The 26537-nt window shown below is 30.1% G+C and overlaps 2 protein-coding genes across 4 annotated transcripts; one reads left to right on the forward strand and one right to left on the reverse strand.

The window, feature by feature from the left end:
* Window positions 1–6035: 6035 nt before the first annotated feature.
* On the reverse strand, window positions 6036–24973 carry Hydr2 (abhydrolase domain-containing protein 2). 3 transcript variants are annotated; one of them, XM_083043580.1, is made up of 9 exons: window positions 24781–24973; window positions 23281–23409; window positions 22864–22965; window positions 10936–11108; window positions 10514–10681; window positions 9959–10145; window positions 9638–9836; window positions 9409–9559; window positions 6036–8869 (listed from the first exon to the last, which is right to left on the reverse strand). In XM_083043580.1, exons 3-9 carry the CDS (start codon window positions 22893–22895, stop codon window positions 8700–8702), a joined length of 1080 nt encoding a protein of 359 aa, XP_082899706.1. In that variant the 5' UTR covers window positions 22896–22965; window positions 23281–23409; window positions 24781–24973; the 3' UTR covers window positions 6036–8699. The 3 variants fall into 3 exon arrangements, with proteins under 3 accessions (XP_082899706.1, XP_082899705.1, XP_082899704.1); XM_083043579.1 differs by having other exon boundaries at window positions 22864–23045; XM_083043578.1 differs by having other exon boundaries at window positions 22864–23409.
* A 505-nt stretch (window positions 24974–25478) lies between these two features.
* LOC145939336 (uncharacterized) lies at window positions 25479–26441 on the forward strand. Its single transcript, XM_083043581.1, has 2 exons — window positions 25479–26009; window positions 26098–26441. The coding sequence occupies exon 2, from the start codon at window positions 26118–26120 to the stop codon at window positions 26388–26390; it is 273 nt and encodes a 90-aa protein (XP_082899707.1). The 5' UTR covers window positions 25479–26009; window positions 26098–26117; the 3' UTR covers window positions 26391–26441.
* The last annotated feature ends 96 nt before the right edge of the window (window positions 26442–26537 follow it).

Here is a 26537-nt window from a genome sequence, read left to right on the forward strand (position 1 = left end):
GTATGGAATAATCTCATACTTGAGATTTTTATTCGTTTACTCGTGCCCTGTGCACAATTAATTTAATTCCAGCGAAAAATTAAATTTCGTTGGAATACGCATCAACATCCGTGTTCGGCTCTTAAGGCCTATCACTTATAAATATTTATGTATATTCATATATGTATATATGTACACATGGGTCTCAAAAGATATAGTTATAAAAATTTAAGAGCTTGTTAATAATGTTTTTATGAGTCAAAAATGTCAATAAACTTAATTCGATTATCAATTGCTACTAAATCATAAACAATCCTCAACAGCTGATTAATGTTGAACACTTTAAAAATTTAAATAATTATTAAAATGTTTAATAATGTAATTGAATTTGAAATGTATTAATTTGTAAGTCCAAAAAAATGAATGAATTTATCGATAATTCCTTAATAGTTGATAATTGAACATAAATTTATTGACATTTTTGATTCACAAAAACATTATTAAGAAGCTCTTAAATTTATGATTATATCTTTTGGAACACTGATCCAAAATTTGCGAAACCAAAATATTACAGCAAGAAAGTTTAAAATTAATGAAATTGAAATTAATAATAATAATAAATATTTAAACATTTTATACCTGCATTTTGCATCTCACCAATTAGTTTAATTTTTTCATCTTTTGTAAAATCACAATTATCCTCATCAAAGTTTATTATGTGTACTTCTAATTTAAAGCACCCATCAGTGATGGATCCACATCCAATTTTCTTGTTTAAATTTTTTTTGTAAATTGGCCCGAAATTAGACTTTATATAGGCTTCTAATGCTATAAAAGAAAAAATATATAAACATTTTTGGGGGTGATCGATTAAAATGGGACACCCTGTATACAAGGTTAGTTTGTTAGAAAGTTCACCATGTTTTTCTCGAAAATGGTTAAAAATAGGGGAAGATATAGAGAAGAACATCTATTATCAAAATTGTAGAGTTTAAAAATATCTATTTACGATCTTATCACTTTGATCTTGGATGGCGTTATATATATATATATATATATATATATATATATATATGGTTGATTGGCTTTAAATAATAAATAATATAAATTTTACTTGTATTCAAGCATTGCAAACAGTATTTTAATTTTATAAATTATATTTTTTAAATTTATTATTTAGTATTAATATATAATACTTTATGTACATATATACATATGCAAGGTGTCTAATTTTAATCTAACTTTGCCGAAAGCGATCATAGAGAAAAATGTTTCATACAAAAGTTTTTTGACTTTGAGGGGGACATAAGATAAAATATATTATTTATTAAATATTATTAAGAGAAATGAATAAATAATAATAATAATAATTAATTTATGAATATGAGGACATAAGATTTAATTGCAATTTACCAACTCTTGTTGATGTATTCATTGCATCACTAAATTGCACAAGCTCTGGTTCAACATCTGTTGTCCTTTCTAAATTATATTTCCCCAAATTTGATATTGTTGTTTGGTCTGTATCTGTAGCTCATAGGATACATTACCGTTATTATAACGAGAAATTTTAGGTGTACGAGCCTGTACTCCATCTAAATGAATAATCTAAAACAAAATTTCATATTAAGGCTCCTTGGTCCTCGCCGATCATGTCGGAATCGTGACGTCAGAAGCGAGAAAATATACGCTGAAAATTTTTGCGTTCCATTTTTAGATAAAAAGATATTTTGATGAAACACAACTTCAGATGGCTTTAGCACACTTTGAAAATATTCTCCGAAAACTATCCTTTTCCTTTTATAATCAGTCAGGACCAAGGAGCCTTAAAACTAAACATAGAGAAAATTAGTATTAACAAAAAATATTTGTTTTAAAGTCTTTAGTCTTTCTCCCTTCTCCCAAAGTTTGTCTAATTTTTTAACACCCTGTATATTGTATGTTCTTAATATTTCTTTTTTGCCCAATATATACTGTGTACATACGTGCATGCCTTCGCGTGGCTGCGTTTGTATGTATGTGCAATATTTATTTAGATTTTTTATATATGTCGATTTGTAAACCTATGGATTACATTGTTAATTAGAGTAAATTTAGTTGCGATAAAAAAAAACCATGAGGAATAAATACATCCGAACGTATTACAAATGGATGAGGGACAAATTATGGTAAAAAAATCGTCACGCCATATGTGTGATACATACATGTATTGAATCGTTATACAAAATAGTCTACATTTTTATACGTGACCTCTAACGAGATTTATCTTTGCCTAGCATCTCGAACGGGAAACTTCCGAATCATGTACACAAGTCGTTACACTTTAATTATTCTCCTTTGTTTTTAATATTACTTATAATAATTTACATGGTGATTTAAGGAGACATTCTTCTGTGAAAATTTGATGATCTTAGATCAAAATCTATCTTACTCAACGCAGTATTTTAAAATATCTTAGGTACGTTTCCTTAGGTATACGAGAGTAATAAAACATTACAATCTTTTTATAATGATGTACCTAATTAGGTCATTACAATATCCAAGTGCAAATAATTCAAATACGTTCATAAAATGCAAATTGTCTCTAAGAAAATATCATTAAAAGAAATCTGTTAAAAAAAAGAATTAACTTCCTCGGCTACTCTTAGCATTTTTATAATAATTGAAACTAAAACTAATTATTCATGATATTATTCTTCATCAATTTAAGACTTGTAAACACATTTATGTTTATAAACACATATTTTATTGACGTAATATTGCTCGTTACACACACATTATTACAAAATCTCACAAATTACAAAAACCTTCGATAAAGAAGATATGGTATTCTATGTTATTTGATTCATTTGTCTGCTAAGTATTCGTATTATAGTATTTTGCATGAAAGAATGAAGGCAAATAGTTTCAATATAAGCTAAGTAATATTCAAGTAAAAGTCACGTAAATTTTATTATGTGTACATTGTCGCTGACTTAGCGCTGAATTAGCGGTTTCAAAAAGATACGAGCATATATTTCCAGACAAACGTGCCAATTATGATTACTCGGAAAGAAAATAACTCGTAACACTATCCGAAAATATAGCGGAAAGTATGCTAAATCGTACCATTCGTTAAATCGTTAAACCTCTACTGTATTTCTTAAACAGAATTAAAATATTTTAAGGTGTTAATGCTGTTATATCGCAGTTAGCCTCACTCGAATATAGCAATGTTTGTTTCCTTCTCAAGCGATTCGTTGATGTTTATAAATTTATTTTGTATGATTTTCATGTAATATTCGGCACTCCGTGCCTAAGCTATCACATTGAGAAAGATAAGCAATTAAGCTTATTATTAAAGCATTTTTTTCATCTTATTTAATTCTGTATATGGAAGCGTTGAAAAATCGGCAAAATATTTTAAGATTATTTTTTTTATTCACAAATTTGACAAAGCAATAAAAATTCGGTAAAACGTATACCACTAATTCTTTCCTATATCGTACTGGCACGATTTACTAAATTTATTTTTTTACTTAAGCGGCGTCTACAATAAGAATTTAAAACATAAGACGTAAGAAATTAACCAACTTCTCAAATTCAACTGTGATTGGTTAATTTTTTACGTCTTACGTCTTAAATTCTATTGTAGACGCTACCTTTAGGCATTAGTTTTTTTCTTTATATAAAATGAACAACAAGTAAAAGTATTATCAAATTTTATAATTATATTGAAATAATACTTATTTATATTTTTGTGTGATACCAAAAGTATTTTTGTTAAATTTGAAGAGAATTTATGATTATGATCATATGACGTTGTTATAAATATGTTTTGTTGTAGACTGAGAGCTTTTGTTGAGAAAATAAAACTTTATTTTTGTTACAATTTTTTAATTTTATTATTAAGGGTACGATTTAAAAACTCATGGGTACAATTTAGCAAACCGGTATTGTAAATTCGTACCAATACTACCTTTTTTAAATTTTTAAATTTTTAATTTACGATATGAAATAATGATAAATTTGTGTTAATGTTATTTAGCGTATAGCGTATATCGTTGACAAGAAACCATAGTTTAAAATAAATTTAAAAATGTCATTTCTTTGATAGTTTTATTGCAAATTTAATATTTACCTTAGGGATCGATTTAGCATACTTTCCCCTATAAGCATATAAGCATTCCTCACTTGTTTTATACTAAATGCATATTTGAATCAGTGACAATAATGAACATACTAAGCTACTATACATATATCGTTCTGATAATCACGATATCTGATAAGATTTGATCGCACACATAAATTGAATGCTAACGGGATAAGAAATTTTCTTTTTTATAAACTCAATAAGAAGAGCATGCATTTTAATTTAAATCTTGCCATATCCTTTTTCTACTAACAATAAGTTTCATCAAATATATGCGTTCGTGCGTGTGTACATGTATACATGTAGAGTCTCATATTTAGTTCCTTAATTAAAATTGCAATCGGAATCATTTACAATCTGTTATACAAAAGTGTCTCTTTTTCTTTTATCATTAAATATTATGTTAATTACAAAAATATACACGTGCCATTTTTGTGCCATTTTGGTTCAATATCCCAATTGCAAGTACAATTCGTATCGCAATATAGAGAGGAATTAGTCAAAGCAAGGAATTGTTCAATTCCATAACATATTAATGTAATTATGTTAAGTTACATCTATCAGTCCAGCTGTAAAAATCGTCGTTGCTTGTGTAATTCTTAACTTATTTAACACTGCACGTATTGATAAGTATTTTTTTCTATTTATTTTTTTAATTCTCTATAGAATTACCTTAGACTAATTTTAAGTAAAAAAAAGATTAAAATCTGTATTTTTATAATCATTAAACCGCCTAAAATTTTTTATTCATATAGTATTGTAATATATTTAACAACATATCATCAATTCTTGTTAATGATATCTTGGATATTGAGAATGTACTATTAATATCATATATCAATATACAAAGTAAATCATTTATAAAATCATCTTCAATAAATTCTAAGATATGTATCTTATAGAAAAAAATATTGAATAAAAGTTACTTGAGAGATGGATTTCGAAGGAGACTTCCACTGTGATAACTCAAAGATTCCTTCGAGAGATTCTCTCGAGATTTTAAGACTTGTTTTTTTTTAATAAAAATATATATTTTCTGATAATTCGATAAGTCAATTCTTTTCGTTATTCTAAAAAGTTAATCACAATTTAACACCTTAAAACCATTAAAAATCCTTAGGAATATTAAGAACCATTAGAAATTATAAAAAATCAAATATTTTATAATTTATTTCGACATTATGTTTTATGACATAAAATATAATATTTTATCAAGTAATTCATTTTCTAATGATTTTATTTTAATACTTTGTACACTAAATAATGACTTGATTTGTAATTGAGATAAAATGCATATAATTATATTTAAAAAAACATATATAATTAATTATATTTACAAAACATATAATTATATTTAAAAAAAGGTACCTATATCATTGCACTCTTATAGGTGCAATACTGTATAAAGATAAATCAATTAATTCTATATTCGTCATATCATCAATCGATTCTATTTCTTCGATTCATTATTTCTTGAAAAATTTAACGAATATTTCTCAATGAAAAAATTAAAACAAACTTTTTCAAAATACTTTATAACTTATAACACAATGAGTGTTTGAAAATAAATTATGATAAATATTTCATAAATTTTTTTTCTTTTTTTAGAAAATTCTATCTTAATACTTTTACGTACAAAGTGATTAAGAAAATAAATCTAGATAAAACATGATTTTATTTAAAACATCATAAATGGCCTTGAAATCTCGAAAATACATTTATTTAGAACAGAACTATATATTCACCACAAAATGTTCTCTTCGAAATCAACTCATAACTTTTATCTGTTGAATGTTTTTTTTCTAAAACATAAGATTTAAAAATGATAGTTTCTGTGACTTACACTGTATATTTCGATTTAATATGAAAATACAGAGGAAAATGCTCATAAAGAAAGAATTGGTCAAATTAAAAGAAAACTAAATTAAAAGAGAAAAAAATTATGAGATAACATTAAATACATATTATATCTTTAAAGAGAACGGCATTATATCTAATGATTCATGCTACAAAATACTTTAACAAAAAGCATTATTCGTAAATTTCATTCGTGTATATTTCGTCTTATTGTCTTTCGTTATTTTCTTTACGTGAATTGTACAAATAAGATTCATAAATATGGTATAATAATATAATTAATACATTATAATTTGATATCTTGACGTATTTGCAGCAATTACTTTCACACAATTAAAAAGCGAATCCGCTTGAATATTTGATTCTGGATATAAATGCTTGCATTACACTGGTTAACAAAAATAAATTTTCATTTAATTGCCAAGGATGTTTGAGCGAATTTAGGGTATTTGGGGACGCTGAATACAAAAATGACAACAGTTTTGCGGAATTGGGTCTAGTTTTTGAGACAATGGATACTCAAATTACAATTTTACCCCAATACGACCTGTAGCTGCTGACATATGCAGCAGGGTTTGGTCTGTCTTTTGATTCTTTAACATTATTTTTATCTCTAACGTGATCCTGATGACATATGATAAAAGAAAATCATACAAATAGCATTTTTCTATCCATTAATAGTGATTATCTGAATCAGCCTTGTTTTTATGATATTTTACTGCATACAACGCCATTAGGTATTTCATATATACTTTTGTATGATTTGAAACAGATTTTATATTTGGGGATAGGCTACGCCTGACCATTACATTTCTTGCACTTTTTATGTTTTTCATATTCATTATCTTAAAAATTAGAGCCAATCTAGGAAAACCAATGTCGTATTTGGAATCAGTGACACAAAAAGTTACCCTAACATCGATCTAATATAATTAGCAATAAAATCAGTGTTGATCAGTGTTATCAATGGTATTGTGGACCGAAACTTGCCGGTATAAACCAAAGTCTAAGTCCTTATTTCTAAATTCCGCGTAATTACAATACGATCGCACGCAATACGTAAATTGTATGTATTTTGCATTATATAAATAGTTTAAGTAAAAACACAGTCAACTTCATCGCGTGATTAGATAAAATTGTACAAACACCCATTATTAATGTATAATAGTACCGTTTAGGAAACCATTATCCTTCCAGTAGGCAATAAATATCAGTTAAGCCACGCGATCAGATATAAACGTGTAGGAATTTATAATTCTATCGATCAAAATATATCGTTTAACATAAAAAATTATTGCACATTGCACATATTAACTTTATCGATATGGACTCATATTCATGGATTAAGAAATATTTTTTATCTCGGCGTCAAATGTACGATATGTGTACAATTTGATGTATGTGTACAATTTGATATTTTAATCCATTATATTCCACATATAGAATTAAAATTCATTATGAACAGATAAGATACTTTAGATGCATCATATGAAATATAATGGATTAAACATTATATATTCATCAATGTGCGCCATAGTAATAAGAATATATCAAATTAAATAGCTGCAGATCAGATAGTATTACATACATCGATTTAATGCGCGATATAATATCGTATAATATGTCACTATCTCTGCATTAATATATTACTTATGGCCTATTGTATATTTATAGACTATTTTTATTCGATATACAAACACACTCAATTTATACATATACAAATTTAAAAACTTACTGTCTGCATTAATCCGCTGGTAATAAGGTTAGATTTGTTTTTTTAATTTGCTACATATAAATCTAGCTTAAAAAAGTATTATTTACAAAGTTTGGTGTACACAATACGTCGAATACATTTACCAAATTTTATACTTACATAACATTGAATTTATGATTTAATAAATTTTTTCATAAATCTAACGTTATCACCCAATTCTGGATTAATAAGCAATATATACAGTCTATCGCACATATGCAACATACGGTGAATTTCTCATATCAATAAAGTTAATAATTTTAGAATGTAATCAGAATACGATTATAAATATGCTTATAAGTCGATTATCCTATATTATACATATATTGTACATAAATACAAATTCTTCTCGGTGAAAAGTACACAAGCTACTCTGTGTTGCATTAAACTGACAGTGCGTATCATAATTAATCGCTTCTACAGTGAGCAGCTTTAACAACGAGTTAATGACCATTAAAGGTCTTATCATTCGAACCGTCTTTCTATAGAAGATCCCTGAGAAAGAAGCGTTAGTATTTAGTAAAATATACAAAATTTATTTCTTTTCTCTTTTTAAAAAATTAAGCCGTTTAATTTTGATTGTACTAAATTGTACAATAACAAAAATTCTATTAACTATAATTGTATATATAAAAAGAGTTGCGCAATATTTGAAATTTGGCTGGAATTTCGAAACTGCAATTTCGCAAATATCAGTGAGCAAACACTTGTTATTTTACAATCACACCTATCACTCATTTCCCTGTATTGCATGTGTAAAAAAGATGCAATTTGTCTACTTCAGTTCATGAAATGACTTAAGTAGGTACCAAATATTTTTACTAATTTGTCGTCTCTATTCTCGATGCATTCTTTTCATAGATTTCGAGAATACGAGTCAAGTGCAGTGCTTTGACAAATCTCACAACAAGATGACAATTAGTATGTGACGTATTGCCGATCTATACCCAATAATACGAATATATTAACTCAATTAAATTAAGAAGTTTTAAGAGCTTTGTCCGCGTGCGCTAGAGTCAAAGATCCAACGAGAGATACCAGGGTTCGATCCAACCACGTTATAGGATTTGGATATAGAAAACCACCTTCGTAAAAACCCAAATGACCTCCATGAGCCAATTCCACATATAAAGTGTTCAAGTGATTTGCTAAAATTAAGAAATATGATATTAGAGAGTACATTTTTATTTATTATACTCTCATTGTATACAGAGTGTCCCATTTTAACTTACACAGCAAAATGTCTCTTGAACAATGCATTTTAGAGAGAAATGTTTCAGACAAAAAGTTAAACAATTATATGTTTTCTTTACACCAATTGATTCTTCTCATTATTATGTGCATAAAAGAGTATTGAGGTAAGATCGATAAAAAATGAATATTTTATGAGATATTTTATAGTTTATGTAAAATTATATAAAACTAAAGTATAAAATATCTCATAAACTATTCACTTTTGGACTATCTTACCCTTATAACTTTTTATAGTGAATATTATGAGAAATCGATTTATATAAAAAAAATTAAAATAGTTCCATTTAAAAAAACATAAATGACCTTTAAATGACCTTGAAAAAATGTCCACTTCTTTCCCTCTCAAATTTCCCTCTCATTGTTCAAGAAATATTTTGCTGTGTAAGTTAAAATGAGGCATCCTGTATATGCAAATAACTTATTATTTATCTACCTGCGTGTTCTTTAATTGGATTTAATAACACTTCTGGCACAATAGGATCATCTACCGCGTTGATGAATACCATCGGCGTTGTAATATTATCCAGATAAAAGATACAACTACTCCATTTATACAACTCTTGCACAGATCTGAAATTGTGTACCTAAACAATTTATAAAAATTAAAGATTTATTGTTTGAAAATATCTGATACAGATGTATTTGAAGGAATTTGATCTTACTCTTCTCGTATACGCTTCATCTAATTCGGGTAATGTCGCTGCGGAAATTATGTCACGCTCGTTCAAATTACACCTCTGTTTTACATCTTCGCACAAAAGCATGTTTTTATGCTTGAGTATAAGATTCTTCATCGATTCTGTCATTACATAGAGGTAGAAACGTCTGAAGTTTTGCCAGTTTAACAGAATTTTCGTTCCTCTAAAACAGAACAATAAATTTAATAAATCGATAAAAATGTGTACATTAAATTAATAAATTTCTTCTTATTGATTCACATTTTAATTATTAAATAAAATTAATAAAAAAGTTTGTGTATTTACTCGAGAGCGTTGTATCCTTGGCAAATCGATATTCCTCCTATAATGTTAGGCAATTTGTTGGAACCTCGTTCTCCGAGATATTTTGTCACTAAATTACCGCCTAAGCTATAGCCGATACAAACTATTTTGGTGTTAGGATGCTTTTCTATCAAATTTTGTAACATCGTGTTGTAATCGTCCGTGTGACCTGTTCGTAAAATGCACATTATAAAATTTATCTCAAATTGAATTGAAGAAACAAATTTAATATAGTATAAAATTATATAATATAGTATAAAAAATGCATTTACTCAATAACATTAATTTACAGCCAAAAATTATTTTAAACCAAACAAGTGTTTCTTATAGATTTTTGGATACTGAAAATAGAGAGAGTTTACGATACTATACTACATCGAAATAGTGTTTTTCCAGCTGTTATAATTCACGGCATGTACACACACACACACACACACATACGCATGATATAAGAACTCTGTTATTATCCGCAAACTTTCCTCAATCGACCGCTTTGTCGTAGTAAGACAAGTTTTATCGATCGCCTCACACACGTACCGTAAGAAAATATCCTTGGTGCTGTGATCTTGACACTGGAAAGGGCCCCTACGTGATTAAGTACCGCGCATCGATAGCCATGACACTGCACAAAGTGCACGAATGTCCTGATGTAAACACTTTCTGAGCTGTTGCCGATACCGGGACAGATAGCTATCGTTATATCATCTGGAGAACATCAGTAATTTGTAAATATCAAGTATTATTATACCTTTTATATTTTTAAAATTTTTCATTATTAAGCGCATTCTCTCATAAGTAAAATCTCAAGTAGTAAATTGACGTCATGACATCATTTTGACGTCTAATGAGGTCATTCGACGTCAAAATGGCGTACGCTTGCTACCTGGGACATAAATAGATCGTCAAAAGCATTTCGCTTTTTGAGAAGCTCTTTGAGATTAATTTATGAACATTATTACCTTCGTGTCCGTTGGTCAACGGCTGATAGAGATCATATGTAAGAGTGGTATCATCCGGAAGACCGATGTACACGCGTTCGCCAATGGGCCAAGGGCACCGAACGCGCCCTATGACGCTGTGAATGATGGTTTGTACGTGTCCGCTGAAACCCCACAACCTCGTTGGTTTGTATCTAAAACAGGCCAAGGATCGTAACTGTTTTTAATTTATGCTCCGTAACTTGTATACCAAAATACATAAAAAAATTACTTGCAATTATTGAAAATCGATCTATTATTTCCTTATTAACTGAAGATTCCTAAACTTCAAGAGCAATACAGAATTTAACGAGATATAAATCAGAATTGTCAGAGATAAAAAATGAGATTATAAAGATACAAGCAATTAGAACTCTTAAATTTACTGCAAAAATCTTTCTAAAAGTGCGTCTCACTTTTTTTATGAGAATGATCGATGAGAACAACTAATCTAAATTCCATCAGTATTTGTACACTTTCTTTACGTCGCATTCTACAGCTCTAAACAAACTTCGAAGTATAAGTTTCACTCAAGTAGGTATTCATAATTACGTTGTAACGGTACTTAGATATGCATTAAGAGGAACAGTATATATATGCTTGAAAATTTATTATTATTAATCACTGTGATAGAATCGAGAGATGTAAATTACGACACGTTACTTAAACAGTCAAATATTTAAATATTTTGATTATGTATATATGTTTCATATATTGAAACAAAATTTGAGATGTTGATAATCGAATGATTAAATATCGATATATCAATTGATTAAATATTGATAGATATTTCGATATATCGATTTAAAAAACACGTTATTATTATCAAACTAATAGTATTTTTGTTAAAACTTATATTTAAGTATAATAAAATTTTTTAAAAAAACATGTCTTGACACGAAGATAAATAATATAATTTGATATCATTGATATCATGATATCATGATATCATATTATAAAATTGATTTATCTCTTTAGTGCAAAAATACGATTTTATAATGTAATATAAATAATCTAAAAATTGAAAATACTTTTTGAAGTTGTAATTTTGTTTCATTTCGTGAGACACATGCTTTTTTTTTTTTTTTTTTTAAGAGAAAACTACTTATACATCACGCATTTCACTAGGCAAAACACAAATCAGTGAAAAGTGGAGTCGAACAATAGACAGCATCGTTAAATTTCTTTATAGAGAATAGACAAGAAGTGGATCAGTGGAACACGGAGCAAAACGCTAGATGAAATAAATCTACAGAAAAACTTTTATAAAAAAATTATTATTATACTGCGAGACGTGTTTGTATGTCAATATTTCCAATTTTTTACGGAAACGCTGTCTCTTAGGAAAATATAAATCGGCCTTAAAACTCGTTGGCTAGAAAATATATTCCGCGAAATCACTAAACGAAATATCTATATACTGACATAATTACATGTACTTATTCGAAGTCGATAGTTCCGGATTCACAATGATTTCTAAAAATCATCGGAAAACATGTAAAATTTGTTTCGAACCAAAAACTCAAACCTTTTAAAGTCACTATATTTATAAAGTACCGCAATCCATTGTTACATTGGAGCCAAAATGGCGTTGGATGATGTAAATAATGCACACTTTGTGTAAGCTATTTATGCAATTTTTTGCGATTTACGATTTTATCTTTCTTCATTCACAAAAAATTATATTATAAAATGCATTTCAAACAAATATATAAGTTCGAAATTACCGTTTAACGTGGAGCCAAAGTGACGGACAATTCGTGTTTTATTTTACAATTGCGGTACTTTATAAATCTAATGAGTTTAAAACCTTTCTCCTTTCACTGTCATCTATAAATCGCAAGAAAACTGTAACATCTATAGTATCTAATTATTACCATATGCTGTTACAACTGCTAAAGAACATACGGCAGTTGGGCGATTTTAAGGCTCCTGGGTGCTCACCGCGGCCATATTGGATTGTGACGTCAGAGGCGAGAAAGCACACGCTGAAAATTCTTAGATGCCATTTTTTAATGAAAAGCTATTTCGATTAAACAACACTTCAGATGGCTTTAGCACACTCTTAAAAAACCCCGAAAACTATCCTTTTCCCTTTATAATCAATCAACATCTGTAAAATGATCGAGATATCAGACTTTGACATGCGGAATGACTGCGCATGTGCAAAGACCAGACGGACTGAGCTTCATAATATTACATTTTACAGCTGTTCATTGATTATAAAGAGAAAAGGATAATTTTCGGGGTTTTTTAAGAGTGTGCTAAAGCTATCTGAAGTGCTGTTTCATCGAAATATTTTTTTATTTCGAAATGGCATCTAAGAAACTTTAGCGTGTGTTTTCTCGCCTCTGACGTCACGATTTCGACATGGAACCGTCAGCAAGGAACCAGGAGCACGGATCAATAAAGTATAGTAACACGGTATCGATTGTCCAGAGAGAAGCAGAGACTCGCGAAAAACTTGTACAACTTGTTTTTTACTTGCCAAAGAAATATGTATTGCGTCTTTACCTCTAAAGGTCTATTTTTTTAAAAACAGAAAAATACGATTTTAAATTCATGAAGAAATTAAAAAAGAGATATTCAAAAGCTTATCATAAGAATTTTTTTGCGAATAATAATGTGTGTGTGTGTGTGTGTGTGTGTGTGTGTGTGTGTGTGTGTGTGTGTGTGTGTGTGTGTGATATAAGATATATATTATATGTATATTATCCGTAAAAATTTGTTTTTAATTAATAAATTTATTACATTCGATCTGACATTACTCTCTCTTGAAACTGATAGATCGTCTTGATAATTATTTTTCAATTTCTATTTTCCATTTTAATATATTTTCACTATTAATACAACTAAACCATAAGATGCTGAATCTGAATCAATAATAAGGTACAGATTTTTCCATTCGTTATGTTCTTAGTTTCTATTCTGTTCAATCTGTTTTTCTGCGTGACTTATAAATTGCAGAAGAATGAGAGGAGAAAAGATCTGTCCTGAAATGTCGCGAATTATGAATCAACAGCATAAAAAATTCTTTTCTCCCGCAGTGAATTAGCGTAAAGTTGAATGTATAGTGACAGTCAATATACCATGGCAATTTGCCATTGTAAATGCAAGGAGAAACGTGTCAATATTGTTCGCGCCACAGCTGCGAAATCATCGCGCAAATTGTGACGTGATAGGGAAAAGTAGGGTAAACTGTATGTACATCGGGCCCCCAACTGTCAAACACGTCTAGAAGAAGTTTTATGCGTATAACTAGTAGTTTTTCTATTACACTCCGATTTTCGAAACATGCAGCAATCAAATGCGCGAAAAACTCCGTTCTATAATCATATTTATCCGAGATCTCTAACAAGTAATTATACTCCGTAACAATGTTAATTTTACACGTAAAAATTGTATAATAAAACGTGGAAAGTTTGGATTACCTTAATTATTTTAGATTTCCTCAAAAATATACATAAGAGTATATTGATGTAACGTTTTTCAAAGGAATGCGGAATTGAAAAAATTAGTCTCTCTCCCTTTTCTTTATATAAGAATTTACATAAATCCTTACACCTGTACACCTATTATACCTATAGTATCGTGCACATAATAATCAATAGCAGTATAAATGTTAAGTTTCAATGAAACTCAACTTTTAGGTCCGTATTTATAGTCATTTCTCAAATCTCATCTCAGTCTTGAGACATGAGATGGTTTAATAGATGAATTTTGAAAATCAATTTGATTTCGTTCGTAACCTCGATTCAGTAGAAATACTCACAAGAGAAAATTTCAGTTAATCTTTAATCAAAATGTAACTATTAAACCGTCCGTATCTCAAGACATAAAATCTGAGTATTTAACCTAATATGCTCTTGTGAGATTTGAGAAACGACTATAAATATGAACCTTATTAATATCGCAACAAAGTGTTTGATATGAATATACAAAAATAATTTGTTTTAGATATAAAAAAAGTGTATATAGTCTTTTATCACCCTATCTATAATTTGCTGAAAAATTTGATGAAACAAGCAAACAGTTTACTTGTATTACCAAATGACTATTTGCCACTATATCCATTAGACTGCAAGTCATATATATTAGATTGCTAATCGATTTGCTTGCTCAGAGTTCACGGTCATAGCTAGCACGATCGATCAAAATGTCTGAAAGCTATTCATTTTTGCTGGACGTTATTACGTCGTTCATCGTTCAGATACTCTGATAAAAAAAGTCAAGGCCCAATTGATATAAGAGTATAAACAAATTTGTTTTTGTAATATATAAAATATTGTATTATAAAACATATTTCCACTTTTCCTCATCAATTTGTTATGATACGATAAAATATTTAAAAGAAAGATTAATAAGGTAGAGTATTTTTTGATAATACGAAAATATAAATAATGTGTAAATAAAGAGTAATCTTATCAACTCTTCAATAAGCAAATTGTCTCATTCGCTATATTAAATCAAATTTGGTTAAAGTTAGGATTAGGATTAGGGTTAGGGTTAGGGTTAGGGTTAGGTTAGGTTAGATTAGGTTATATATAAGTTAGGATCAAGACATCGCAGTTGAGATGCAAACTATCAATTTGCTAATCGTATAATTTCAAGAAAGAGAGAGAAAGAATATATATTTCTTACTTTAATATTCTTACTTTAATATATTAGTCATTTTTTAATATTAGTCATTTATTATACTGAGATTTGATAAAATTTTAAGAATATATATTAACAATATCGACTTATTATTCAAAATGAAAAATTTCGAAAATATATACCTATATCATTAATGATTGTGGGTGCTTTCCAATTAGTGACACAAGTTGACACAAGCTGACACAAGTATCATTCTATCTTTTATTATTCCTGAATATTGAAAAAAAGACAGAATGACGCTTGTGTCGACTTGTGTCAATTTGTGTCACTAATTAGAAAGCACACTGTGTCAATAGCAAAATAATACTGTGTCAATAGTAAAACAATCCATTCTATTACATATTATATGAGATGAAAAAAGCAAACAGTTCACTTGTATTACCAAACAACTTTTACATCATTGGTTGACAAATAAAATTAATTATTTACGCGTAATTCCTTTCGCAACTCTTTCACTTTTCTATCGTTCTAACATCGCAAATCTTCGAGGGAAAATTACACAGATGAAATTACATTATTTTTCATAATTTAATCATCCAACGAGATATAATATCGAAAAATTAGAGCGCGCTAGTTCAAGTTATATACATATAGTATATGGAGTTCTAAATAAGTGCAAAAAATTTTTGGAAATGATTCTTTGTCGAAAATTAAGGTGGGTTTTTCATATAAACAAATACTCCTATATCCCTCCCTAAGGAGTTACACTCCTCTAAAGGGGAAGATAAAAATTAGATTTTTATTTTGTTTTCTTGAAAACTATTGATTTTACGAAAAAAATAAAACAAAAGTTTCTAAAGGAATCAAGCTTTCTAACATATTTTTAGATAATCACATTTCGGTCCATTAAAAAATTCTAATAAAAAATTGAATAGGGGTTGTCAGTTTCCTCCCTTTATAACGATACGGGAAGATTCAAAAAATAATAAATATCCTTTTTACTAGTGGTAAATATCCATCAAATTTCATTTTTTAACTTGTCCAAAATTTGAAAAAAAAATTAAAACCTAATTTTCACCTCCCTCTTTGGAAAAGTATAACTCTTCAGAGAGGGATATATGTTTATATAAAAAAACCCTCCTTAATTTTCGACAAAGAATCATTTCCTAGAGTTTTTCGCACTTATTTAGAAAAACACCCTATATATTTATTCAGTACTTCTTTTATATCCAGCACTCTTTAATGTGTACGACTGTACTTAAACTTATCCGATCTCAAATGACGCTTAATTCTTTATAATTCTTTAGGTTGCGTGATTTCGTTTCAACTAGTCTCTCCGATTAATAAACTTTTTGCATACGTAAAATCGCGAGTTAAAAAACGAATTGCGCCAAATATGATACATATGAGAACGAATGTATACGCAAAAGAAACGCAGTTCTTTTACGTGACGGTGAATGCGGAAATGTACAAAAAAAAAACGCACGTGAGAAATTCAGCCGGGTGATAATGACACAAGAACGGCGTGCTGCAATAGTTGCAACGTGTAGTAGTCATTTAGAAAGAAGAAAGCGACGAAGGGAAGTGGCTCGGTTCTCTCGTGCAGCTCGTTCGCTCGAGCAAGACGGAACCGATTTGAGCGAGTTGCGTACGAGTCGCGAGCGCTTCGATCTTGACGAGAGAAGCAAAAAGTAACGATCAAATACACGACTGCGAAGATGGCACGACAATCAGGGACAGGATTGAAATCTATAATTTCTGATTTTCGCCGCGGTATATTCAAACGTTAGGAAAAACAACGGACGAAAAGCGCCGGCACTGTGGGAAGTAAAAGCAACAGTTGACAGCTGATTGCTAGGAAATTTCACGATTTCTCAATAAACTGCGCGAGAGAGAGAAGTCCTTCACTGTGGGATCGGGTAATAATCATCTATCGCAATCGTGCGTCAGAGCGAGAGGTCGAGAATTCGTGGAATTCCAATGAGATTAGTTTTCGACATTACATCACGTATGCTTAGACACTTTGCAAAAATTTTGCAGATGAGAAAGCATGCAGAAAAATTTTAGCATCATTTTAATCTTAAATTGTAATGTATAATATATTGTGTTATCATTTTAAATTTAAATTTCGAAGTTATTGATTCTAAATTTAATTATGGTAATATGTAAGCAATCTTTATAAAATATTGTGTGTGTGTGTGTGTGTGTGTGTGTGTGTGTGTGTGTGTGTGTGTGTGTGTGTGTGTGTGTGTGTGTGTGTGTTGTGACATCTAAAATAAATGCTAACATAACTGTAGTCTTAGTGAGAATCATTTTAGTAGAATTTTTTTTATTGCTCTGAATACATTTTAGAAACTAATTTTATAATTATTATGAAGACCATTACAGTATATATAAAATTATATAATTATTATTCAAATATTCTTAAATCTAAAATTTCAGAAAGAAATTTAATTAAGATCAAACATGCATGAAACATGCAACATAACTTATATTACAAAATTCTATTTTAGTAAAAGATGTATGTTTTGCAGAATCATCTTAACACAATTATTGCAAAAGTATCTCTATATGGATTAATTAATTTTTTAAATAATTCTTTTTGTTGTGCTAATCAAAAAGTTACGTTAACGTAAGCATCAAATTTGATGAAAGTTGGTTGATTTCAACACGAGTCGAATGTTTATGTATTTGTAATTAAATTCTTATATCATCGATAATAGAAACAAATGCGCAGATTCGTGACGTTACTATTTTTTCCGTATGCAATTCAAAGTTTAGACTCGTTACGTGTTTCCGCTTTCTTAAGCGCTTTCACGCAACGCGATTGGAAGAAGAAAGAAATTACAATTAGCAATGTATATTCATTTTATCGACGGAATGTTTTTTTTTTTTTTCATTATTATTCTCGGGTTAATGTGAGACTTTTCCACGACATCAGTATCACGCAGCGCGGAATTGCTTCATTTCGTTTTCACGTGATTGTGAATTTGTAGAAGTGTAGACACAACATAGTATCTAATGACGAAATATAAAAAGCTCATTGATAAAATATTAATATCTATAAAAATATCGCTTTGGTTGCAACATTTAACAGCGCTTCATCTCAACCTAATAATCAATTTAACCTAATAATCTGCGTTGCATTAATCGAATTATAGTAGCTTCGCGACTTTTTTTTTCACGAAATACAATTCCGTGGAAATAGGTTTTGTCAAAATATCTTGAAAAAACTGTACCAGAACATGGTAGACTTCATTCATACACGTTGAAACGCAAATTTTTCGTGTACAGTTTTTTAGTACTTTTGAGAATATTCATCCGATGCAAAACCAATGATGTGAGTCATTCTTCGTGTTATCCGAGATAAGGGAACAATGAGATCAATGAGAAAGCAACGTGTATGTATTATAAACCGCCTAAAACCGGACGTGATTCTATTATTCTTTGGCTTACATCATCCGTTATCGGAGATATAATCTGGCTGGATAATAGAAAAAAATCGATATGACACATACATACATATTGCAAATGAATAATACGATTCATATCTTGATTCACGCATTTTTTCCATACATACGCAAATACGTCGTAATAAAAAGTATGGCGATCACGTGCTATTCTTTCAACACGGAAGTAGAAAGTGCTGATTACGTATATCTCTCTGTGAAGTAAATAAAACGTGCAACACAATACACTAATGGAATTCGATTAAAAAAAGAATACTAATTTTTTTCATTGTAACAAAATTCAAAGGACCCCGCACGATTCTTATGGATTTGGGGTCCCGGTCAAATTGGCTGAATTTTTGATATGATGTACGAGGGCAGTTCGATAAATCAGTGACTTTTACAAGATATGGCACTCAAATCGCAATCTAATTTTATTTCTGATATTTACCATCTTATTTAAGTATACACACCAAGTTTCAAGTAGATCTGTCAAATAGAAATTTTTTGACAGCGTTCTAAAGCGGATAAGTTTGTGTTTTTTGCTAAAATGGAAAAAAGTGAATTTCGTGTGCTAATAAAACATTACTTTTTGCGTGGAAAAACCATTAAGGAAACTGAAGAAAAGCTAAAAAAGTATTATGGGGACTCTGCTCCGTCGCATGGAATGGTTCACAAGTGGTTCACTGAATTTCGTTGTGGTCGTACAAGCACGAATGATGCTGAGCGCCCGGGACGTCCGAATGAGGTCACAACTGAAGAAACAGTCAATAAAATCCATGATATTGTATTGGACAACCGTCGAGTGAAGATACGCGAGATAGCCAAGATGGTAAACATCTCAAACGAACGTGTTTTTAATATCTTGCATAAACATTTGGGCATGAAGAAGCTGTCGGCCAGATGGGTGCCGCGCTTGCTCACAATCGACCAAAAACCACAACGAAATTCAGTGAACCACTTGTGAACCATTCCATGCGACGGAGCAGAGTCCCCATAATACTTTTTTAGCTTTTCTTCAGTTTCCTTAATGGTTTTTCCACGCAAAAAGTAATGTTTTATTAGCACACGAAATTCACTTTTTTCCATTTTAGCAAAAAACACAAACTTATCCGCTTTAGAACGCTGTCAAAAAATTTCTATTTGACAGATCTACTTGAAACTTGGTGTGTATACTTAAATAAGATGATAAATATCAGAAATAAAATTAGATTGCGATTTAAGTGCCATATCTTGTAAAAGTCACTGACTTATCGAACTGCCCTCGTAGATTTCGACTCCCTGGACAAAAGTTCCAATGGCCACTAGGCCAAAAAATCAAAAGTTTTTAAGTTACAGCGGCTCAAATGTCCAAAATTGATCTCCGAAAGTCCGTCGAAGAATGCTCGATATTAATACGTATTTTTTATAATAGAATGCATATTTTCTACTTGTTTTCTTCCTGTACGCGCATTATCTGCGCGTTTTTTTTACATGAATCAATTCTGAGGCGATAAAACACGGAAAAACATTCACAGATAATTATTAATCTTCGTTATGTGAAACAACTTAGTAATGATTCACGAATTGCGAAAATAATAAAAATTTGTCATATTTTTTATTTAATAAACATTATTTATATAGCAGCTTATAAGAACAGAATTTATAGTAATGAAAGTGTTTAGTGTCATCGTCCATAAAATTATGCTTTGCTACGTTGTACTTGGACTACTGTAACCACGTATCATTCTCTATAACAACCGCCTTAAGCAGTTTGTTGTTTGCGGACAAAAAGCCTATAACAATCTATTATATCCCAAACATTCCTGATTTTGTAAGAAAAACATCCATTATACTCATTCAAGAGTACTCACAATAATGATAAAAGAGCATTTGTTGCAGCCTTTATATGTTATGTAAATGTAAGCAGCAAATAAAAAAACAGATCAAACTTGTTATTAATGACACCACATAATTATAAAGTCTAAACAATTTTTTATTGTTTGAATAATCATGAAATGAATAATCATGAAAAGAATAATCATGAAATGTGTGTATTATATAGTGCTCTAATTCAATTTTCTCATTCATATCAAAACTATGCTCAAAATTGATTGAATAATTTCTTCACCAAAAAAATACATATTTTATAAATTTATGCATTAACATCTCGCAATTTCATGTGCATTATTACAATATTTTCAGTATACATCATATATAAACAGTTTATGAAAAAAAAAATAAAATAATAACATATTTTTCCACTATAGTATATATTTTTTTTGCTCACATATAATGTGTAAAATCTGTTTTTAAAAGTATAGGAACTGTTCTCTTTACATTTACACGACATACGATTTCTCTTTCTTGCACGACATACGATATATAATTTAAAATATTTGTTCGTAAGATAACACTAGTTTTACAAAAAAAATATTTTTTTTATTTTAAATCAGACAAGGTGTTTCTTAGAAATTTTTGGATGCTGAAAACGATATCGCAAGCCAATTTTCACCAGCACATTAGGTTTCCAAAAGAATTGAGGTTTAATATGCAAAAAATGACTTTTTTGCGATATTTGAAATTTTTTTTGTGAAATAGAAGATTAACGTTAGCTGGAAATTCTGGTCAGATAAATGTATTGTTCAGCCTCTATATGTATAATGCATTTTTTTATTTCGATATCTTACTTTTTAGTCGTGTTAGGAAAGATTTAAATACAGAGTTTTACTGACAATAGCAAATATTCGATCTATGATAATAAAGTCATATAATTATACTCATAATTTGTAGTTTAGGACTATCGATACACATACATAGTGCAACTTATCGTGATAGATTTTACTAAATGTATATTTATATATAGTGTCTTATTTTAATTGCCCATCTTGAATTTTTCGAAACAAGTTCCGGAGAAAAGTTGTATAATCTAAAGCCTAAAGAGAGACAAATAATGGTAAAATTAATTTTTGAAAAAAATTTTTTTTTTCAAAAAATTTATTTTTCCTCAAGAGCATCTCTATATATGAGAAGTAATTCCCAGCTTTAATCTTTCATAACATGGCTAAAAAGTAAGATATTGAAATTTTAAAAAATGCACTTTATAGGAGATGAACAATACATTCATGATATTTGATCAGACTCTCCCCAGATATGTTAACTTTTTTTTACAAAAAAATCTCAAATATCGCAAAAAAGCCATTTTTTTACACATTAAATCAGTTATTTTAGAAATCTGACGTACTAGTGAAATTTGGTTTGCGGCATCGTATTTAGCACGCAAAAATTTATAAGAAACACTTTGTCTGCTTTAAAGTAATTTTTGGCTGTAAACTAGTGTAATATTTTAGGTGTATTCTTTTTAGCTAAACTGACCACTAGTTCAGAGTTTATCTTAAGTCTGTTCGTTTTAGCTGAACTGGCTGCACTAGTTCAGAGTTTATCTTTTTCCTTCCAATGTCGAGTAAAAAAAGATGTGTTCGTTTTAGCTGAACTGGCTGCACTAATTCAGAGTTTATCTTTTTTACTCGACATTGGAAAGATATATCTGATCCTTTGTCCTTGTACTACATTAGAAAAGGACGGGCTGGTGGCAATTTTCTATCTCTCTTGTCCCGTTTCTTCCCATTTGAGTAAACATTCCAGTATAGTATATAGTTCAATGATACTAGATATACTAGACTAGCATATAGCATATCAGCTGTAGTCTGAAGCGTCAGTTGAACCCGGCACGCGCATCCAGCGTTAATCCTAACCTCACTTTCACGAAACTCGAAATCTATCCGCGATTCTTATCTCTCGGACAGTCGTCTCGAGCCGGAATATTCGTAACAAATCAATTCCACCGATTATTTGAAACGTATGAAAAATGGATCTCCAGACTTACGGTTCGGCGATGACCGGCGCGATCTTTAACATCGTCGACAGGAAAGATTGATCTTTGCAGACGAGGAGGGGCTTCTGCGGTGCGCTGTTCACGTTTAATATCCTGAACAGAATACACAGAATCACAGCGAACACGGCTAGTAGAGCAGTGGACATCTTTCCTTATAAGTTTAAGTCGTTGGCCTGAAATAAATATCTTTCCTCTACTTTTCTCTACTTGCTTTCTATATCTTCTCTTTTTCAGAGCATTTGCGCGACTTTAACTTCTATCTTTAAAAGATCATAGCTCTTTCCACATCTTTTTGTAGTCACTATGTGTTACTAATTTTTTTTACTCTATAAAGTATGTTTTTTTTTTCTCAGCGACATTATTCATACAGATTTTGAAAGCTTTTACGAACGTAGTGTGTTTTTTTACTTCTTTAAATGTTTTTCTTGGAGTTTGACTATCTTCTTTTGCAGTTTACGAGAGACGATAACAGGTTACGAGTAAGGCTGCAACGGCAATGAACGAATACTATGAATCATACGGTTGAAGCCGCGTGACCTGCAAGCAAAAAGTAAAATATGCTGATTAAAATACGAGACATACAATTCTGATATCGGATGATAGAGTCACATGACAGGTACATTGGAAATCCAAAACGACGTAAACGCGCCGGATGACGAGCTGTGTAAATCAGTTGGAAAAAATATTTTGATTTCCATAATCAAAAATATATTACGATATTGGCCGCGTTCAGCGGACTCAACTGCTAAGTAGCAATCGAACGTGATTGGTTCCTACTTTAAGATCCAGCCAATCAGCATGGAATGACATCGGAAAATTGCTCAACTGTTGAGTCCGCTGAACGCACCCTAAGATGCATCGCGCTGGATCGCAATAAATGCGATATATATATATATATATATACACAATCGCATAATTTATATATATATATATATATATATATATATAAATTATGCGATTGTGTTACATCGTTTTGCATTCCCAGTTTAGTCATTTAATTCGCATAAGATATGGCGAGAAGAATAACGATAATTATTATCGATGATACGAAAGATCGATAATAATGTGAGTATATCACGTGCGTAAATAAATTTGACGATCTTACGCACCTTCCTTTAACCAATCAATATTTATGAATTAAGAGCATGTTTCTAATACTTCGGATTGAATAAAATGAATAAAATAACGATTATGCAAAATACGACGATTTGTTATTTAACGTAATGAGATTTGACGAGTAAAGATTTGCATTTAAATGTTTTTTTTTTTTTTTTTTTTTTTTTTTAACTTTATTCCTCACATCGCGGTGTAATTATCATTCATTCGTGCTAATCATATAAAAATTGCTCCGTTTCTTAACAAGACAACCTCTTATTCTTCAAATTAGGTGTTGAAAATTAAAATATTGTGTGTGGAGATCAAGTTAGATAGAGAGTGCTCATCAAAATGACATAATCACAACTAATAATTATAATTCATCTTTCTGAGTCAATATAATTCCCAGGTGCGAATCTCTCTGACAGCGAATTAATTATCTTATCACTGATCCTCTATCTTTTTTAGCATGACTTTAACGTCAACATTAATGAATAATCTAAGAAACAATAATAATAAAGACAATTTTTTTCCAATTGGTAGGAAACTTAACAAACTTAAACAAACGACACACACATACAAGCAAAGTTGCTGCATCGAGTTTATAGATGATTATTCAAAGAGCGTTTACAACAAGCATTATTATATAGCAAAAAAAAGTAAATTTCCAAGATTTAGGAGTACAAAACCGTCGGAGATCTCGTCCTATTCACACCCATCTCATATAGTGCCCCAACTATTGACGAGAGTGCTCGACAAGAGAGACAGAGGGATTAATGATCAATTATTTGCTCTCAGATAATTTCTGCTTACCAAATGATGTTGCAGCTAGCGAATCGCGATGGGCGAGATGCGACAACTCCATCCGTTTGCGAACACGAGTTGATAAAACACGAATTATATTGTTGCGGCCGGCTCGCCGGCGCTTTTCGTGACGCGATCCGACCCCACACGCGAATCACATCTGCTCCCGTCGAGATCCGCCGGACGACTGACATCTGTATGCGTCAGCGATAAACACGCCGCCGCCAGAATGGAGCGAGTTTCGCGTTTCTCCGCGCAATATCAAAAAAATGAAGGATAACATATACATGTACTATATTAGATTACTTATATATATTTTATATCAATATTTTTTATCTATTATTATATTTTACACCAAATGTTATTTATATATTATCTGAATTTTATATACGTCATAATAAACCGCGCTTATCCGGAACGTTTTGTCTTATTTTCCACGCGTTTTCTAATTTGCCTGCATAAAATAGCTCACGAATAGAGATCGTCCGTCTCCGAATATTTTTTTCGTTTTGTACTCAACTTCAAATTTCAATTTTATTTGTTAAAATAAATGATGAATTATACAATATGTAAATATTGTAAATTATATAAATTTGAGGAAAATTTAAATAGGTCGAAATATTTGATGTTTAAATTATTATAGCATTTAGACGTAAAATAATAACATTCGAACTGTCATCTCATCGTGATTGAAAATATTTGGAGAAAAAGATCATATGTAACGATATGTGTGTTATATGATATCTCATAAGTTTCACCTTGAGACCCAAGACAGGTAAATATCAGTTAACGGACTGTGCGCATATTTAAGGTCAAGGTTGCTCAAGCTCATATTACGTAAATTCGGAGGTCGGTGACTCAAGATTTTTTACACGTATTTCAGTGAAGAAACAATAATCCAGAACATCTCGATCGCTTAAAAAAAAAATTTTTTTTAAGACAAAAGTGAAGTTTCGTCGCTTCTTAAAAGATGAAACCTGACATATCAATATGAATTTTTCGTTAATATATGGAAAGTGTTTTAAATATCTTGTCTTGTATTAATTCTGAGAAATTGACTAGTTAGCGATCGATAAACTTACTCCTCCATTGATGTAATTGTTACAAGTTGATATGGCAACGAAAGTGCTTATTCCGATTTGAGTCGTCCAATTCTTCAATGTATGTACAAAGACAATACGACAAAAATTGTAGTGAAAGAACACAGAAATCAAAAGAATTTTAATATTACTTTAATGGTAATTAATTAATATTAAATGCTAATTAATCACACTTATAAAAAAAGTATTATCTATTTAAATCACATTTATCAATTTGCATGTCAAGGTATTAATCGAATAGTCTCAATGGCAACGCGTGGCAAAAGCAAGAAAAAGGCCGGCGCGAAAACTAATGGAAAGAACAATGGAAAAAGTGCTAAAGGTAGCAATGGCAGCAAGAATAAAGGATCGAAGAAATCAAGAAGAAGCGGTGGCAAGGCACGATTTGCTATGGACATCTTTAACGAGGACGTAATGGAAAATGCTTATTATACATGTCACAACATCATGGATGTGCTTAAGTGCCGAGGTTTTCCATGGCCAGAAGCTCAGAAAAAGAAGGGAAAAAGAAAGAAATAAATAATTGCACAAACACCTGGAAATATGTGCCTTTACGGAAAAAATAATTTTAACACGTTATCTATAAATATATATATGATATAAATATATATAAATATATAAATATGTATTTATATATATACATATTTATTATATGTATTTTAAATC

Source organism: Prenolepis imparis, unplaced genomic scaffold, assembly GCF_030444845.1.
Source record: "Prenolepis imparis isolate NDT839.2.m4 unplaced genomic scaffold, iyPreImpa1.0 SCAF_8, whole genome shotgun sequence".
NCBI classification, from domain to species: domain Eukaryota; kingdom Metazoa; phylum Arthropoda; class Insecta; order Hymenoptera; family Formicidae; genus Prenolepis; species Prenolepis imparis.

Bases quoted from the DNA above. Each gene is read 5' to 3' on its own strand.
- Hydr2 (XM_083043579.1), bottom strand. From the start codon at position 23,018: ATGTCCACTGCTCTACTAGCCGTGTTCGCTGTGATTCTGTGTATTCTG. The intron at 9,560-9,637 runs GTAAGATCAAAT...TAAATTGTTTAG, and splicing joins ATGAAGCGTATACGAGAAGA to GTACACAATTTCAGATCTGT. The intron at 8,870-9,408 runs GTAGATAAATAA...TCTTAATTTTAG, and splicing joins TCCAATTAAAGAACACGCAG to CAAATCACTTGAACACTTTA.
- LOC145939336 (XM_083043581.1), top strand. From the start codon at position 26,118: ATGGCAACGCGTGGCAAAAGCAAGAAAAAGGCCGGCGCGAAAACTAAT.